The 18,452-nt window shown below is 44.4% G+C and overlaps 1 protein-coding gene across 3 annotated transcripts in view; it reads left to right on the forward strand.

The window, feature by feature from the left end:
- The first annotated feature begins 11,705 nt into the window (after positions 1-11,705).
- Positions 11,706-18,452, forward strand: part of dcbld2 (discoidin, CUB and LCCL domain containing 2) — a 136,360-nt gene continuing 129,613 nt past the window's right edge. For all 3 annotated transcript variants that reach the window (XM_070893701.1, XM_070893702.1, XM_070893703.1), the window contains exon 1: positions 11,706-11,913. In XM_070893701.1, the coding sequence (XP_070749802.1) occupies positions 11,820-11,913 (94 nt within the window). In that variant the 5' untranslated portion in view covers positions 11,706-11,819. The remainder of the gene's footprint in view (positions 11,914-18,452) is intronic.

Here is an 18,452-nt window from a genome sequence, read left to right on the forward strand (position 1 = left end):
CCCTTTCCCTTAACGACTATCTATCCCACCAGTGACAGAGACTGTGGTTCTCGTATTGGACTGTTCAGCCACCTAAGAACTCATGCTAAGAGTGGAAGCAAGTCTTCCTCGATCCCGAGGGACTGCCTATGATGATGATGATCCTCCCTTAATCTCTCCTTCCATGTAAACTCCCCAGCCCACATTCATGGCCTCCCCTCTCGACCGTGCCATCTCTTGTGGCCTCGCTACTCCCATCGTGTCAATCACAGATAAGGCCATCTCTGACCACTTCCTCATATCACTCTCCACCCACATCCTCCCTTCCACCTCACACCTCTCCCTAACCCTACCTCCTTCTGAGTCCGCCCCTGGAAATAACTCTCTCCCGACTCTCTTACAGCTGAACTTTTGAACTCCCAACTGTTCAGCCTTTGGCCCTTCATTCACCAGGACATTTCTGCAGCTACTGATCTGCTTAATCACACCCTCACCACCACCTTTGATGCCCTAGTCTCTGTTAAAACAACTACTCTCTGTCACCCTGGCCATTCCCCCTGGTACAGCCCTGATCTTTGCTCCCTTAAGTCCAAGGGACGCAGACTTGAACGGATATGGCGGACAACTAGTTTAGCCATTCACTGCTGGATCTGGCTGGACCACATAAAGCACAATCGGGTCCTGCTCTCATCTGCCAAAAGTACTCACTATTCCAGAATCAGTCTAACAGTTATTGCATAAACAACATTTGGCGATGAGGCAACAAGAACCTTTGCATGCAAAAATGAGCACAATTGGATTGTTGGAGTGATTTATGAAGGAGAAGATTGGGCAGACTTTGTGGGCCGTTTGAGCCAGTTTCGTGGCTAACAAAATGGAGGAGGTCGGCGACGCAGATCAGTGCCGGGCGGTGTTCCTCATGGTTTGCGGTCCAAAAATTTATCGTCTGGTAAAGAATCTACTCCTGCCTGTGAGTCCAACAGAGAAGAAGTATGAAGAATTGTGTAAGAACATAAGAACATAAGAAATAGAAACAGGAGTATGCCATACGGCCCCTCGAGCCTGCTCCGCCATTCAATAAAATCATGGCTGATCTGATCATGGACTCAGCTTCACTTCCCCGCCCGCATCCCATAACCCCTTATCCCTTTATCATTTAAGAAACTGTCTATTTCTGTCTTAAATTTATTCAATGTCCCAGTTTCCACAGCTCTCTGAGGCAGCGAATTCCACAGATTTACAACCCTCTGAGAGAAGAAATTTCTCCTCATCTCTGTTTTAAATGGGTGGCCCCTTATTCTAAGATCATGCCCTTTAGTTCTAGTCTCCCCCATCAGTGGAAACATCCTCTCTGCATCCACCTTGTCAAGCCCCCTCATAATCTTATATTGCCGATTTAAGCAATATAGTTGCAAAGGCTGTCTGAGAGTGGGGCATCTCCAGTGCAAGTGTCCGCAGATGAGCAAGCGTGCTGCGACACACCACGTGGAGGATGATGTTCAGACTAGCACGGATCCGGATACACAATCCGAGATACCAGAGGAGGAAGTGTATGGACTGTACTTGTTCCTAACCAAGAACAAACCGATAATGATCAACGTGCAATTTAATGGGGTGCCGGTATCGATGCAACTGGACATGGGGGCAAGTAAATCGATAATGAGCCAGAGGGCATTCGACAAGCTGTGCGATACTAAGGCTGTGGGGCCCAGGCTGAGTCCAGTCAATGCCAAGTTGCGCATGTACACCAAAGAACTCATAACGGTAATTGGCAGTGCCACAATTAAAGTGTCGTATGACAGTGCTGTTCATGAGTTACCGCTATGGATTGTCCCAGGCAATGGCCCAATGCAGTTCAGCAGGAACTAGCTTGAAAAAAATCAGATGCGATTGGAACGACATCAAGGCGTTGTCATCGGAGAAAGATACATGTGCCAAGTACTGAGCAAGTTCCCCTCGCTGTTCCAACCAGGCATCGGCAACTTCATGGGAGCCAAGGTGCACATGGACTCGGATGCAAGACCCATCCATCATAAAGTTCGGGCAGTTCCAAGGGAGAAGGTCGAAATCGAACTGGACAGACTCCAGCATGAAGGGATCATATCACCAGTTGAATTTAATGAATGGGCCAGCCCCATTGTTCCTGTGCTGAAAAGTGATGGCACAGTCAGAATCTGTGTAGACTACAAGGCTACGATCAACAGGGTTTCGAAACAGGATCAGTACCCGTTACCGAAGGCTGATGACTTGTTTGCAACGCTAGCCGGGGGGAAGTCGTTCACCAAACTAGACTTGATGTCGGCCTACATGACACAGGAGCTGATCAGACGTCGAAGAGACTTACGTACATTAACACGCATAAAGGTGCCCTTTTGAAATTCGCTCGACTGCAGCAATATTTCAGAGGAACATAGAGAGTCTACTGAAGTCCGTTCCCAGAACCGTTGTGTTCCAAGATGACATCCTGATCACAGGTCGTGACTCCAAGGAACATCTGAACAACCTGGAAGAGGTTCTACATTGTCTGGACAAAGTGAGACTCAGACTGAAACGCTCAAAGTGCGTCTTCATGGCACCAGAGGTCGAATTCCTGAGGAGGAAAATTGCTACTGACAGCATCAGGCCCACGGACGTGAAAACCATGGCCATCAAGAATGCACCCAAGCCGCAGAATTTGACGGAGCTGCATTCGTTCCTGGGTCTACTTAACTACTTCGGTAACTACCTCCCAAAATTGAGTGCCTTATTAGAACCAATGCACATACTGCTAAGAAAAGGCGACAACTGGGTGTGGGGTGCATCTCAAGACAGAGCTTTTGAGAAAGCCACTAATCTGCTTTGCTCTAACAAGCTGCTGGTACATTATGACCCATGTAAACGTTTAATATTGGCCTTTGATGCTTCGTCATATGGAATTGGTTGCGTACTCCAACAAGCTAATGATTTGGGTAAACTTCAACCAGTCGTGAATTTACTCTGAGCTGGAATCATGTGTGCATCAGTGCAACACTTGTATGCAGCTCAGCAAAGCATCAGCGGAATCGCCACTGAGTCTGTGGTCGTGGCCGTCCAAACCATGGTCCAGGATCCACAATGACTTTGCAGGTCCCTTCCTGGGGAAGATGTTTTTAGTTGTGGTGGATGCATAGTCGAAGTGGATAGAGTGTATAATCATGTCATCCAACATATCCACAGCTACCATTGAGAATCTCAGTGTCATGTTTGCGACACATGGTCTGCCTGACATCGTTGCTAGCGACAACAGATCGTGCTTCACCAGTCAGGAGTTTCAAGAATTCATGAAACTCAATGGTATCAAACATGTAAGGTCAGCACCATTCAAACCTGCATCCAAAGGGCTAACAGAACGTGCTGTCCAAATCATAAAGCAGAGTATGAAGCGAGTAACCCAAGGGTCACTGCAGACCCACCTGTCATGCATACTGCTGAGTTACAGAATAAGACCACACACGCTTACCGGGGTCTCGCCTGCTGAACTAGTGATGAAGAGTGGTCTTAAGACCAAGCTATCTCTTGTACACCCTGACTTGAATAATCATGTTGAATATAGAAGACAAGGTCAGCAAGGGTATCACGATCGCGCAGCTGTGTCACGCGATATTTCTGTAAATGGTCCTGTATATATTCTGAATTATGGTCAGGGTCCCAAGTGGATCGCTGGTACTGTCATGGCCAAGGAGGACAACAGAGTATTTATTGTCAAGCTCAAAAATGGGCAAACATGCAGGAAACATATGGATCAGACAAAGCTGCGGCATACCGACAAACCGAAACAGTCGGAGGAAGAGACAATTGACGACCAACCAACCTACCCTCAGTCATCAGAGAGCTCAGTGGTCATCAGTGAATCGGGACTTTCAATCACTGACATCTTTAATGAAAATGGACGTTCAATCCCTGACATGGCCATTGCCACTCCCACCAGGTCAGCCACCCAGTCACCAGTCACAACAGACTCTGAACACACACCCAAGGCTGGAGTTGAACTGAGGCGGTCAACCCGGGTGTGTAAAACACCGGACGGTCTCAATTTGTAAAAGACTGTGTTAATATCTCAGAGGGGGGTATTGTCATGTATGTACTTTTGTGATCACTAGCCACTAGATGGCGTCACTGTTGGAAGCCATTGGGCTGCATACACGTGTGTGCAGCCCAAGTATAAAAGGCCAGCCATTTTGTATATGTGCACTTTGGGCCTTAATAAAGCAGAGCCAAGGTCTACCTCTTGGAGTTAAACAGTACTCAGTCTAACAGTTATTGCATACACAACAGAGGTGATGGTGTCCCCATGCGCCTGCTGTGGTCGTGGGTTTGGGAGGTGCTGCCGAAGAAGTCTTGGTGAGATTGTAAGGCTATAAACTCCAATAAACAGCTACATGGATACTGACGGAGTTAAACAGCAAGGTTGAGGGGGAAACACAGAGGGATTCACAGTGCACAGGTAAGGATGAGCAAATGGTGTATGCAGCTCAAGGCCACATGTCCGCTGGTTGGAGGTCCAGCACAGTTCTCGGCCCTGCTGCAGCACATAGATAATCAATCCTTGCAGGGTCGGCTTACAAATGGAGAGAAACACCCAAACAGAAACACGTGTCGAGGGAACATGCCCTGCAAGGTCAGGAGTGTAGAGGAGTCCACTACGCAGACCTGGTAATCTTGGATGAAGCAGCCTCCAGGGCTGGGAAGTTTAAAAGGGTTGAAATAGAAAACTATGGGAGAGTCTCACTTGTTTGCAAGATTTGTGGAGCACATCTTTTTTCAGTTCTTTTTGTGACGGAGCATGACTACTGCACCCATCTATTTATAATTCCAATATTTTTTCAAACGCTCGTTCAGTGGCTTTCCCACTCTGCTTTGATGTACAATGTGGTGTGTGTATCCAAGCAGCCAGACAGTGTTGTGGTGATTCAATGAAACATTTTCCATTTAGTGGCATGTAAAAGGATTGTTTTTATCTTGTAAAAAGCTACATTGATTTTGCCTAGTAACATTTGTGTGATTTTTCCATAAAAGCCGGAATGGTTCACACCATCTGACATTATGAAAAATTATTTGGTTCTTGGTTTTAAGTTAAAAATCCATCACATTTAATTGTGCTGCAGTAAATACATACATCTTACAGTTTGCTGTTGTTACTTCCCCTGATTAGATATTTTGTGACTCTGCAATGAATCATTTGTGGTAGTACATCATGTAATTGCCTGGCTGTGTGTATGATAGACAGTCTTTGCTCGCAATTGCTGAGTATTCAGCTATTGTAGGTTATTTCACTGGTTAACATGGTTAATGAAAAACAAAACTTTATTTGCTTCATTTTTGTGACTCGTGCCAACATTTTTGGGCCAACTGTAATAAAATACGGACAATATGCTGCAGACCAAATTGAAATCCTCGCCACCACCACCCCCCCCCCCCGCACTCCTCCCCTCAAAAAAGAAATGGTAGCTTTAAGCTAGTTTAAAAGGTCATACTGCCCTCTGCCAACGTGAAAGTGATTAAGTTCAGAGGAGCTGGAATGTTAAGATGTTTGTACTGTAGCAGCAGGCAGAGAATGCACTCCTGAGAACAGAAAATAAAGAAAGTCTTGGATTTATATAGCGCCTTTCATGATCACCGGGCGTCTCAAGTGCTTTACAGCCAATGAAGTGCTTTTGAAGTGTAGTCACTGTTGTAATGTGAGAAACACGGCAGACAATTTGCGCACAGCAAGCTCCCACAAACAGCAATGTGATAATGATGTTGCTTGAGGGATAAATATTGGCCAGGACACCGGGGAAAACTCCCCAGCTCTTCTTTGAAATAGTGCCATGGGATCTTTTAACGTCCACCTGAGAAAGCAGACGGGGAGTCGGTTTAACGTCTAATCTGAAAAATGGCATCTCCAACAGTGCAGCACTCCCTCAGCACAGCACTGGAGTGTCAGCCTGGATTTTGTGTTCAAGTCCCTGGAGTGCAACTTGAACCCACAACCTTCTGACTCAGAGACAAGTGTGCAACCCACTGAGCTTCAGCTGACACAGTGTTTAAACTACCAAATCACCGACAAAGCAGAGGCTTTACTGCAATGATAAAAGGGTATATATGGTTGCTGGTATATTTTAAGCTTCCTAACAGTTGGCTGATGCTTTTCAGTGGCTCAGGAGACTGCTGAAAATATGAGACACTTTTCTCACACCAGTTTTCTCACAACCTCTAAATGTTGCCTATTTTCTGGTGTAGATTGGCCCTGGTATCTTGCCCAAGGGTCAATTGATTCAGGTGTCAGTCCTGTGAGTGACAGCTGGCTATTCAGACACGGGTGGTGGGCCTTTTTCATGAACTGCTGCAGTCCGTGTGGTGGAGGTACCCCCACAGTGTTGTTCAGGAGAGAGTTCCAGGATTTTGACCAGCGACAATGAAAGAACGCCGATATATTTCCAAGTAAGGATGGTGTATGAATTGGAAGGAAATTTGGAGTTGATGGTGTTTCCATGCACCTTCTATCCTTTTCTTTCTAGATGGTGGAGGAGCTCCTGAAGAAGCCTTGATGAGTTGCTGCAATGCATCCTGTAGATGGTACACACCGCAGTCACGGTTTGCGGGGGTACCAAGCTAACTACTCAACATATTGTAGATCTAACTTGAAATCTTCCGTATTTGCATGGCATAAAGGTTTTATTATTAAATTACATTTTTCCAGTGTTATTTGTAATTTTGGAGAAAAATCACAGTTTGTACAGTTCATTTTCTTTTATCTGTGCAAGTTTGCATAAAACATTGACAGATGTCAATTTCCATCCTTCTCATTTCCCAGCTCAACCTGACCGCACAACCTCTTTGTACACCTGGGAGAAGCGATGAAAAACTGTTATAAGGTTGCATTACTAGAGGGGGGCCTAACAGTGCAAATCAAAAAAACGGGCATGCACTGCTTGTCATTTTCTGACCATTCACTTAAATGGACCTAATCCTAACCACTCCTATACCCAGCCTCAATCCCCAACCACCTCCACTCCCAGTCCCAAACCCCAAACTCCCCCATTCCCAGCCCTGCTCCAGGCCCCAACCCAAACTCCCCCACTCCCAGCCCCGACCTCCAATCTTCCGGCCCTGCTCCCGGCCCCAACCCAAACTGCCCCACTCCCAGCCCTGACCCCCACTCCTAGCTCCAATCCCCAATCTCCCCCACCCCCACTCCCCGATCTTCCCCATTGCCGACTCCCACTCTCAGCCCTCGACCTCCAATTTCCCCCACTCATAACCCATGATTCTTGATCACCACTCCCGGCCCCAACCCCCGATCCCTGCCACTCCTAACTCCCAATCACCGCTCCCGCCCCTCAATCTCCAACGCTCCCAAACCCTGATTTCCCCCGCTCCTGACCATCAACCCCAATCTCCCCGACACCCGATCGAAAAAGACGTTAATTGCCTTTTCCCATATGTGATGACCATTTCCCTTTGCAATAAGATGACTGTTAATTCAGAACCAGCACCCGCCTCCTTCCACCAACAATCAACACTACAAGGACTGATTCCATAATAACACGCTCAGGAAGCAACCCCTCTCCAACAGCTTGTGCTACCCATGGAATCATGAAGGCAGGCCTCAGAGCTGAACTCCTGATTCATAGGAACATTCAGCCCCTCAAGCCTGTTCCGCCATTCAAATAGAACATGGGTGATCTGTATCTTAACTCCATCTACATGCCTTGGTTCCATATCCCTTAATACTGTTGCCTAATAAAATGGGAGATTCCGTGGGAGACAAATAATTTAAAAAACTTGAGGCCATCTGCACTAGCCTCATTACACACTATGAGGTACAAGATGACTTTGGGCAATAGTGTAAAATGGGTGATAGCGAATCGACGGACTGTTTTACATCTCTCCCAATGTTTATTTCCATTGACTGCAATAAAAATAAAAATGGGGACGGATGTAAAACTGAGGACAAAGAAACATGCATTGAGGGTTATGCCTCCAACCAAATGTTTGTAGAGCGTATCATCACAGTGCTGATTTGGGCAGATCAGGTGGGGCCCTTCTCTACAATTACATTTGTATCTGCTGTGTTCTGCACAACTTTGCTACTAGACAAATGGAACCCATGCAGCCAGAAAAACTGGAAGGTAGAAGGTAACCTACAAAGAGAAGGAGGAAGTGAAAGAGAAGGAAGGAGGAGTGGCCCCAGGTAATGCAAAGCCAAGCAGTCTGGTGTGCTGAAGAATGATTGATGAGACTTTAATTAAAAGCAGACCCGGTGCCCCTACAGCAGTCTTATGGGCCTCTCCTGCTCCCAACATGCTGGTCAAATCCTGTCTGCCTTCACAGCCATATCTATATGTTTCCCCCCCAACACCAACAGTCATATGTTACTTCTTACCAATAAATGATCATAAAGCATTCCAATGAAGCTCCAACCATCTAAACTCACCATTCCATATGTGTGTCCCTGCATCAGTGCTTTCCCCTGGTGAGATTGTAAGATGCATGTTCTCTACTTTCTAATCTCCTGCTCTTTCTAAATGTCACCTAAATGGAAGAAGCAAGTACAGTATCATGTTTCTGCTTCTCAGTGGGGACCCCATGACTCACCTGTGGCATATGCCCTATTCTGCTGGGTTACAAGATGTATGTGTCTGGAGTTCATTCCAACCAGCTGTTGCTTAATTTCAATCCTTGAGCGTTGTGATATTTAAATGACAATTTTCCCTTCCAAGGCTTGCGATTTGTTTTAAATCCATTTTCCCTTGGTTGTCCCCGATATTAAATGGCAGGCTCCCATGCCACCAGGGTTTGCATCTAGGGCACCCACCTGCAAAAGAGTTTGCAAAGTCAGGCTGAAGTGTGGTCTGTCCAGGGTGGGGGGAAGGGGGCTGCAGGTGTACCAGGCCCTCTTCAGAAACAACCTGTGGATGCCTTTGTCAGTGATCCATGGTGAAAGGAAAGGGCAGTTTATGTCAGGCCCCTCCAAGGGCCAGAAAAGCAAGAACTCCTACATAGGGAGAACCCAACCCTGACCATTCACCCCAACAGGCCCTGCCCGAAATTGCAGTGCAAGCCAAGCATATCTGAGTCTCGGACTAATTTGTGGTCTTTTGGAGGACTCCCTCTGTGTTGCCTTGGATTTTCCACCCCAGTGTATATTCTCCCAGCTTAGGAGATGAGAAGCAACAGCTGATAAGAAATGCACTTTTCTTCTTCCGCACTATGATATTTAAATGCAAAATCTCCCTCTCCTTGTCTGCCCTGTTTCCATTGCTGTGTCCTCACTCGCACCAAGTCCCATTAACCCATCACCCCTGTGCTCGCTGACCTACATTGGCTCCCAGTTGAGCAACGCCTCAATTTCAAAATTCTTATCCTAGTTTACAAATCCCCCCATGGCCCCGCCCCTCCGTATCTTTATAATCTCCTACAGCCTCACAACCACCAGAGATGTCTACGCTCCTCAAATAATGCCCTCTTGAGCATCACTGATTATAACTGCTCAACCATTGGTGGTTGTGCCTTCAGCTGCCTGGGCCCTAAGCTCTGGAACTCCCTCCCTAAACCTCTCTGCCTCTCTACCTTTCTTTCCTCCTTTAAGATGCTCCTTAAAACCTACCTCTTTGACCAAGCTTGATCATCTGCCGGAATTTCTTCTTATGTGGCTCGGTGCCAAAGTAATTTGTTTTGTCTTATAATACTCCTGTGAAGCACCTTGGGACATTTTACGGCATTAAAGGTGCTATATAAATACAAGTTGTTGTTGTTGTGGTGGTAGGTGTCTCAGAAATTTGGCCACAGAATAATTGCACTTAATCATTTTGATTAGCAGTTATTAGTATCTACAGAAATAGGATTATTAATATTATTTGTAAAAGGAAGAAAATATACCCCTTAATCAGTAATTAATACCATAACAATTGTGTAGGGAGACTTGGAAGCAGCTCGACAATAAGATTCTTCAAAGATTATAATAGCTGACTAAAATATCTAAGAATGTAATAACATTGTGATTTGATTTGTAGTTTTTAGAGTTACCTGTTGAATTACATAGAATATACAGTGCAGAAACAGGCCATTCGGCCTGACCAGTCCATGCCGGCTTATTGACTGACACCCTTTTATTAAGAATGAAATGGGGTCAGATTGTTTGGCACAAAGAATGGGATACAGAGAATGGAAAAAGGCAGTTGTAGCAAATAGCACATAGGTATGGTGGGTAGCACAGAGACTTTGTGTACAACCATTAACAGCTTACAGCAGCATTCAATTGAATTCACACTGGCATGATGCCAATCCCTGGTGTGGCTATTGTTTCAAAAACACTATTTTGGCGCAGGTAAATCAACCAAAATATTGACAGATATCAGATCCAATCCAAAGATTGTATAACCTACCCCTGCTTTGCTTAATGAACCTGTTCTGAAGTGAGAAAATTAAACTTTTCTAAACTAAAATTTCATTTGACTCCCTAAGAAATATTTACATTTTTACAGGAAGTAATTCATTTTGTCATGCCTTATACAAATGTTTTCCTGTATTACTGTGCAACAACTGTGGCATGATGGCAATTGAGAAGTTATTGGAACACCTCTTTCCAAATGTCAGTTATTATGAGATAACGCACAGCATTCAGATTGTGGTTTTTAAAATCCAGCACTATGTGTTCCCCCCAATCAGGCTTTCTGACTTTTCCTCTCTCCTCTCTTAATACAGTGACTCATGTTGGAACCCGATATTCAGCAGCCTTTTCGATCAGAGGGGTATCTCACATAAGCCCCATCATATCCACATGTGTCACTCTCCAGCAATGGTACTGGGAAGAACTGAAGAATGGGAACCCTGGATGATTTCCTCTAAGGGTATTGAGGCTAGTTCACTTCTCGTACACCACAAGCCATGCCAGAAACCAGTCCCCTCCTCCCACCATTGAGGCCAATAACATCTGTACTTTGTCCTCATGGTGTCTGCTGGCATCTTGACTATCCCCTCCTAGCGGTTTTGTCACATATTACTGATTAGAAATATAAATAAATCACCACAAATATTATAATGCTGGCCAAGAAAAATTACGGGGCAACCTCAACTGGGCGAACATCTCTGCACAGTTCCCAAAGTACTGAAGATAGGCTTGCAGCAGAAGCTTAGCGAGCCCCAGGTGGGCAGAGGAAATGTTTCAAGAACACCCTCAAAGCCTCCTTGATAAAGTGCAACATCCCCACCGACACCTGGGAATCCCTGGCCCTAAGTGGAGGAAGAGCATCCGGGAGGACGCTGAGCACCTCGAGTCTCGTCGCCGAGAGCATGCCGAAAACAAGCGCAGGCAGCGGAAGGAGCGTGCGGCAAACCAGACTCCCCACCCACCCTTTCCCTCAACCTCTGTCTGTATCAACTGTGACAAGAGACTGTAATTCCCGTCTTGGACTGTACAGCCACACCTGAGAACTCACTTTTGGAGTGGAAGCAAGTCTGGAGGGGCTGTCTGCGATGATGATCAGAAGCCTGTTACTGATGAATGGCGCGAATGTAACCAGGGCTGGGGGAAAGGGTGCAGGGGCTGAGCCGAGCTGGCCAGAGAGAGAGTGTGGTGTGTGGGGGGTGGAGGCTCAGCGCAGCACTGTCCACCCAGGAGGCTGAGCAGTGTGTCCAGCAGGCGGCCTGCATTGTGGGATGGGCGGAAGTGGTTGACCAGTGATTGAATGCGGTTGGGGATTGTGTCCCAACTGCAGCAGCGAGAGAGCGAGCGCCTTTCACTCAGCGGCGGGGCAGCGAACAGAGTGAGAGCGAGGGAGCCGGAGTGCGATCGCTGAACAACTCCGCCGCATTATGCCTTCCCTTCTCATCTCGGCATGGAGGCTGGAACGGTGAGAGGAACACGCATCAGAAAGATCGGCATCTTGTTCTGCTTGGTTGCAACATTTAGCAGTGCGAGCGGACAGAAAGGTGGGTCTCAGGGCGAGAGAGAGAGAGAGAGAGAGAGAGCGAGAGTCTGCTGTGTGTAAAACTCTGGGCTTTGCTCTCTCCGGTAGTTTCCCAGTCGGTAGGGACAGGGGGCTGTCGCTCAGCTTTGATGACTTCCCTTGAGTTGGTTTGTGGTCTTTACGAAGTGTTTTAGTTGTTCTACACCCCCGCCCTCCACTCACCCCCACTTTTCATGAAACAGCGAAGTGAGGTTTTCTGGAGTAGTTCAGAGATTAAACCAAAGCTGGGGATGGGGGGATGGGATTCACCAGGGCTCTTGTGAACATTTAAAGAGGTAGGATCTGTTTTTTTCTTATGGCCTACAAGCCAGTTTTCTTTTTCCCAGTTGGTAAGATTTCTGCTCAAATCTAATCCGAGTGCTGCAAGCTGTTTAGATGGTAAAGAGATTCATTTTTGGAATAATTCGGCGTTTCAAGGTTTGCAATTATCATTTTTGACTTTAGTAATTCATTAATGTTAACTCCTCAATAATTTACAGCTGTATCTAGGAGGTATTAGCCTTCCTTTTCGGCAGTGTCCAGTCTCAGTTCGACATAATTCTGGAACTGAGGTTTTTAGTGAACTGGCATTTGTAGCATAGCGAGGAGCCCCAAGAGAATATGTTCCCATATTGGAGATAAATGACACATTCCAAGTGTGATCATATTTATTCTATAGTCAAGAATATGCAATCTATGTATAAATGTTGCCCATCTTCACCTTTTGCTTGAGTTCTGCCAAGAGTAGGGTTTCTGCTTTAAGTTTTATCCTAAAAATACTTTTTGTTGGTAAGTGGCTTTGTTCTGCAACTGGACCCATTGTCAATGATCAGCAGCCATTATCAATGATCTATACAATAAACAAGATAGTGCTTGTCATACAATTCTAAAAGCAGAAGTATGATAGCATATACAAGATACATTTATCATATCTCACTATATTTGACATTTAGCTACTAACTGATAACATAGGTAGCTTTTTGAGTTAGCTGAAATATCAAAAGAGTGAAAGTTTGCCACACTTTCCTTCACGGCTATAACTAGCCATTAATTTAAAGGTTACATTACTGCCAATTCTCTCTTCTTGCTCCACTTGTCCAATCCAATATACCAAAGCCCTGCTCTTGACTTAAACACTTCAGTCTCCGTTCCTACACTTAGAGGGCAGCCAGGGCTCAGTGGTAGCACTCTCACCTCTGAGTCAGAAGGTCATGGGTTCAAGTCTCACTCCAAAGACTTTGAATACAAAATCTAGGCTGATACTCCAGTGCAGTACTGAGGGAGTGCTTCACTGTCGGCGGTGCCGTCTTTCGGATGAGACGTTAAACCGAGGCCCCGTCTGCCCTCAGGTGGATGTAAAAGATCCCACGACACTATTCGAAGTTGAGCTGTTCTCACCAATATTTATCCCTCAATCAACACCACTAATACAGATTATGTGGTCATTATCACATTGCTGTTTGTGGGACCTTGCTGTGTGCAAATTGGCCGCCGTGTTTCCTACATTACGACAGTGACTACGCTTCAAAAGTACTTCATTAGCTGTAAAATGCTTTGGGCCGCCCAGTGAAAGGTGCAGTATAAATGTAAGTCTTTATTTTTCTTTTACATTTTTACTCCCATTCTACCATAACTGCAGTTGCTTTTTTTTACACTCTTCCTATCTCCAGCTCCACTGTGGGTACAACACCTGCTTCTCTCCAACTCCCTGGCTCCCTACTGGCCTAACAGCCACTGCACTCCCACAGCCCATCTCTGTGTCCTCAACTATCTGTCTATCTTCATACCATTGAACTACTGGTGTTCTCCCGCCGCCCGCAATTCAGTCTTTGCAGTCAGCCAGAGCCAATGCAACTGCAGCCTCTACTAAACACCTGATGCCACAATCTGTTACTGCAAATGTGGAGTCACAATCGCAGATCTGCACCAGCTCCCATTTACAGTACATCAGTAGCCCAGTGCCGGATTAAACTGTAACAACCTGAACTTGCATAAGCAGCTGCAACTGAAACTCAAGAATTCTTGGACTTCAACTATACTGTGCCAGACAACGCAATGTCATTTCCGCAAAGCTAACGGCACAGTGGTGCATCTCCGACAGCAACTTCCCAATTTCCGCTTTTAATTGCGCATCTGCCCTCGCCTGAAATTGCTGTGGCATTTGCACTTAAATATGAGCCTCGCCATTATTTTGACAGCAATGTTTAGACCAATATTATATAAATAAATTATTAACTTCATCACTACAATTTAAATAAAAGAAATGAGCGAGAAATTTATCACTTCCTATCTCTTTTTACAAACTTAGTTTTCTGCAGGAGTATCGTCATGGGAGATTAGTGTGTATAAAAATTGCGTGTCGGTCACACTCCAGGCATCATACTTTGTTACAGACGGAAAATAATTTTGAAAAAATAGAAAGAAAGGCAGGCATTTAATACTGGGTTCTTCTTCTGGGTGCCTGAAATTTACAAGTAGCTACAATTACCTATACCCACATGGATCACTTGACAGGGACCTGGAATACTGCGTGCAGTTTTGGTTTCCATATTTACGAAAGGATATACTTGCTTTGGAGGCAGTTCAGAGAAGGTTCACTAGGTTGATTCTGGGGATGAGGGAGTTGACTTATGAGGAAAGGTTGAGTAGGTTGGGCCTCTATTCACTGGTATTCAGAAGAATGACAGGTGATCTTATCGAAACATATAAGGTTATGAGGGGGCTTGACAAGGTGGATGCAGAGAGGATGTTTCCACTGATGGGGGAGACTAGAACTAGAGGGCATGATCTTAGAATAAGGGGCCGCCCATTTAAAACAGAGATAAGGAGAAATTTCTTCTGAGGGTTGTAATTCTGTAGACTTTGCTGCCTGAGAGAGCTGTGGAAGCTGGGACATTGAATAAATTTAAGACAGAAATAGACAGTTTCTTGAACGATAAGGTGTTATGGGGAGCGGGTGGCGAAGTGGAGCTGAGTCCAAGGTCAGATCAGCCATGATCTTATTGAATGGCGGAGTAGGCTCGAGGGGCTGTATGGCCTACTCCTGTTCCTATTTCTTATGTTCTTAGTAACCTAATAACTTTGTTTCAGATTATCCATGAGCCTTGCCAAAGTACAATCCAGTGATATGAAAATTTAGGAACACTGTTAAATCTCCTATGACCTTGCTTGCAGGCCGAGGTGGAGGTCCAGGGATGAGCAGGAGTGGTTTGGGGAGGGGAGAGGTGAGTGGTAAGTTATGGCAGAGATGCTGGTGGCAAAGTGATCAGTAAGATTAACAGGGCATTGAGAAATAGAGGTGATAGGTCAACTTTTGAGAGATGTTAGGACCTGTCTCGTCGTCTTTCTGTTTCCTGAGCTGGTTGTGGACTTTTAAGCAGACAATTGTAATGGCTGCAGAAAGGAAGCTGAATTATTTCCCCTACTAATTGATGGTGTTTCTACTGTGAAAAACAGAACTGTGAAGAACAAAATAAATCAGAACCGATCGGAAAGCTGAATCATGAGGCTACAGAGACAAACATTGTTATTAGATTTATATGCACACTAGGTGTAAAGAGGAAATTCATTAAAACTGACACAGGGCATAAAATAAATCTGTAGTTTGATGTGTAATAATTTCAAATTTCACTTCAGTTGAAGTTGTTTTGTTACTGTATATTATACTATAAATTGAATTGGAGCAAGTTAGATCCTGTAGTTCCTTTTACCTATAATGTAACATTAGATACTGAGCTACTTGGAACTTTGAGATTATTAAACGTGTAGAAACTTGAGGGCATAGATTGTGTCTCGTGTAGTAAAAAAATGTTTATAACAAAAAACTTGCCATTTGGCAAATCAGCCTTTTGTTTCTTTGAGCATTACCAAATTTACTTGGCAATTAGAAATAATTTTTACACTCAAACCTTTAGTCAGAAGAAGTGAATCATCAGTGGAAACAAATACATCTTTGATAAAGTCGGTAGGATATAGAAGGGCTGCAACAGGCCTTGAGCAACCAGATGCAGTAGAAAGGCAGTTTGAAACACATCGAATACCTGCAGGCTGGCAGGTTGCTTTGTTTATCAACTGATCAAAGCTGAGCAGCACCTTGTCACTTTCCATTAAGCCTAGGATGTTTTCCAGCTCTGATTTGAGTGGTTTCAGTGACTTGATAATGTCCTGTGTTGCTGAGCATTGCTCAGAATATATTAATTTATGATTGCAAATGCAAGAATGTAGAAGTTAGCCTAACATTACTTGGTGGGAGGAGGGCTATGCAGTTTTATATTTCGCTTGCTTTTCCATATCCTTTCTCAGCTAGGTGAGTGTATCTTCACAGGCTTTCCTCTGTCGTTTAAGTCCAAGTTGCTGGGACTACAGACAAACCAACAGAAGATTATTTCATACTGAAGTCCCAGAAAATCCTCTTTGTTTATTCTGTCCATGCCCACGTTCTTTTATGTAGTGTGTATTCCATAAAATCCAAAGTGGTTTTGCAAACACATAGTTTTAGCAAGTGATCTCCGAGTTGAGTGGAAGGATTCATTTGCAATGTCAAGATTTCTGTCTGCCCCACTAAATGAGCTGGAAAAGCAACTAGATCCAACATGAAATAAGTTGAAAAATCACTGGTAGCAATGGGTAGCATGTTAGCTATTAAACCTACATTGTGAGTGTTCTGTGAATTGATGGTGTATCTGTACGACAATGTGACTTTTGAAATCTTTAGTCCAACCAAATTGAACAGCTAAGCAACAGCTTGTATAGCAGCTGGTATGGAAACCATCACCAGTCAGCTTGTTTTCCTTTGACTATAAAGGTGCCCATTTACTTTCATTCTTAAATTGAATTTACTATCAAACAGAAAAATTGCTAATGGATGGAGGGAGTATTACTTTGTGGAGCTCCATTAAAAGGCAAGGAAAGTTATATGCAATCTATTCTCCTCATCTACTCTAGTTGCAATACTCCCATTTATTGCAGTCTTTTTTTTAAAAAGCAAAAACATTAAAATGTAATCATGCACAGATGCCTCAAGCTTTTTGATGTTTTATTCTCGCATTTTTAAATGCTCAGAACTTTATAAAACAGCTTGATGTATTTTCTCTTGCAAATCTTTCCCATGAAAACACTACTGATTATCAAATGCAAGTTAAAAAGGAAAACTAGTTTACTTTTTTCTTTATAACCAGCTATATTTTAAAACAATATACTTTCCTAACCTCGGGGCCTTTTGTTTGGTGGCCAGCTTGGCTCGATAGTTTCTTTAAAGCTGTTGTATCTCACACAGCTTTTATGTAATTCTATTCACCATTCAGCAAAGAGATTGAGAGAGATATTTAATAAGGGAGAAATGGCATTGATGTTTTGCAGAACTCTTTAGTGCTATTAAAATGACATCTTCACAGTATATTGAGGTGAAAATATGTTCATGTTAATACAGTTTGTTCAGGATGAAGACCGTGGGTCATTGAAGGTTATGATGTTCTACGGTTGGTTACTGCTCAGTAAATGTGCTTTCACTTTTCATGTTTTGTTCTGTTATTGAATCAATTTAACTAGTTTTTGGTTTGAGATTTAATTCTGTTCTGTAAATGGTCTGGGTATGTGCAAATTTCATTAACTCCAGAACCATTATAGTTGATATACAAAATTCTTGCAGGGCTTGGTACGGTAGATGCTGAGAGGCTGTTTCCCCTGGATGGGGACTCACAGTCTCAGATTAAGAGGTCAGACATTTAGGACTGAAATGAGACATTTCTTCACTGAAAAGTTTGTGAATCTTTGGAATTCTCTACCCCCAGAGGACTGTGGATGCTCAGTCATCGAGTATATTCAAGACAGGGATTGATAGATTTTTGGACATTGAGAATCAAGGGATATGGGGATAGTGTGGGAAGGTGGAGTTGAGGTAGAAGATCAGCCATGATCTTACTGAATGGCAGAGCAGGGTCGAATGACCTACTCCTGCTCCTTATATTCTTGTGGAGGTTGGGAGTGTTGGTTATAGCTTTCATAGAAAGCTCCTTGGTAAAAGTGCTAGCATTTATCCTTTTTTTGTATTATATGCAATGTTGGAGGCCTGGAAGTGCAGTCATGGAAAGCAGAGAGGCTGAATTTACAGCTATTAATTCAACTCCTGCAATGCAAAAGATTGTTAATGGGCTCCCAGATTTGATGTGTAGCTGCCTCCATACTGATTATCCTGTGTAGGACTGATTGGAGAATTGAACATTGTGAATCAGGCTCCCATTCCTCACTATCCCTCAAACTGCTGACTGGAATTTGTAGATGAGTTTGGTGTAAGATTGATTTCTTGTAGTTTGGACTGACATATTCTTTGTTGCTCACCATTGCCTCCATCAGCATCCCTGGGTATGTCCTGTCCCACTGGCAGGACAGACCCACCAGGGGTGGCGGCACAGTGTTGGGAGGGAGTGGCCCTGGGCATCCTCAACATTGACTCCAGAACCAATGAAGTCTCATGGCTTCAGGCCAAGCACAGGCAAGGAAACCTCCTGCTGATTATCACCTACC

Source organism: Pristiophorus japonicus, chromosome 11 (genome assembly GCF_044704955.1).
Source record: "Pristiophorus japonicus isolate sPriJap1 chromosome 11, sPriJap1.hap1, whole genome shotgun sequence".
Taxonomy (NCBI): domain Eukaryota; kingdom Metazoa; phylum Chordata; class Chondrichthyes; family Pristiophoridae; genus Pristiophorus; species Pristiophorus japonicus.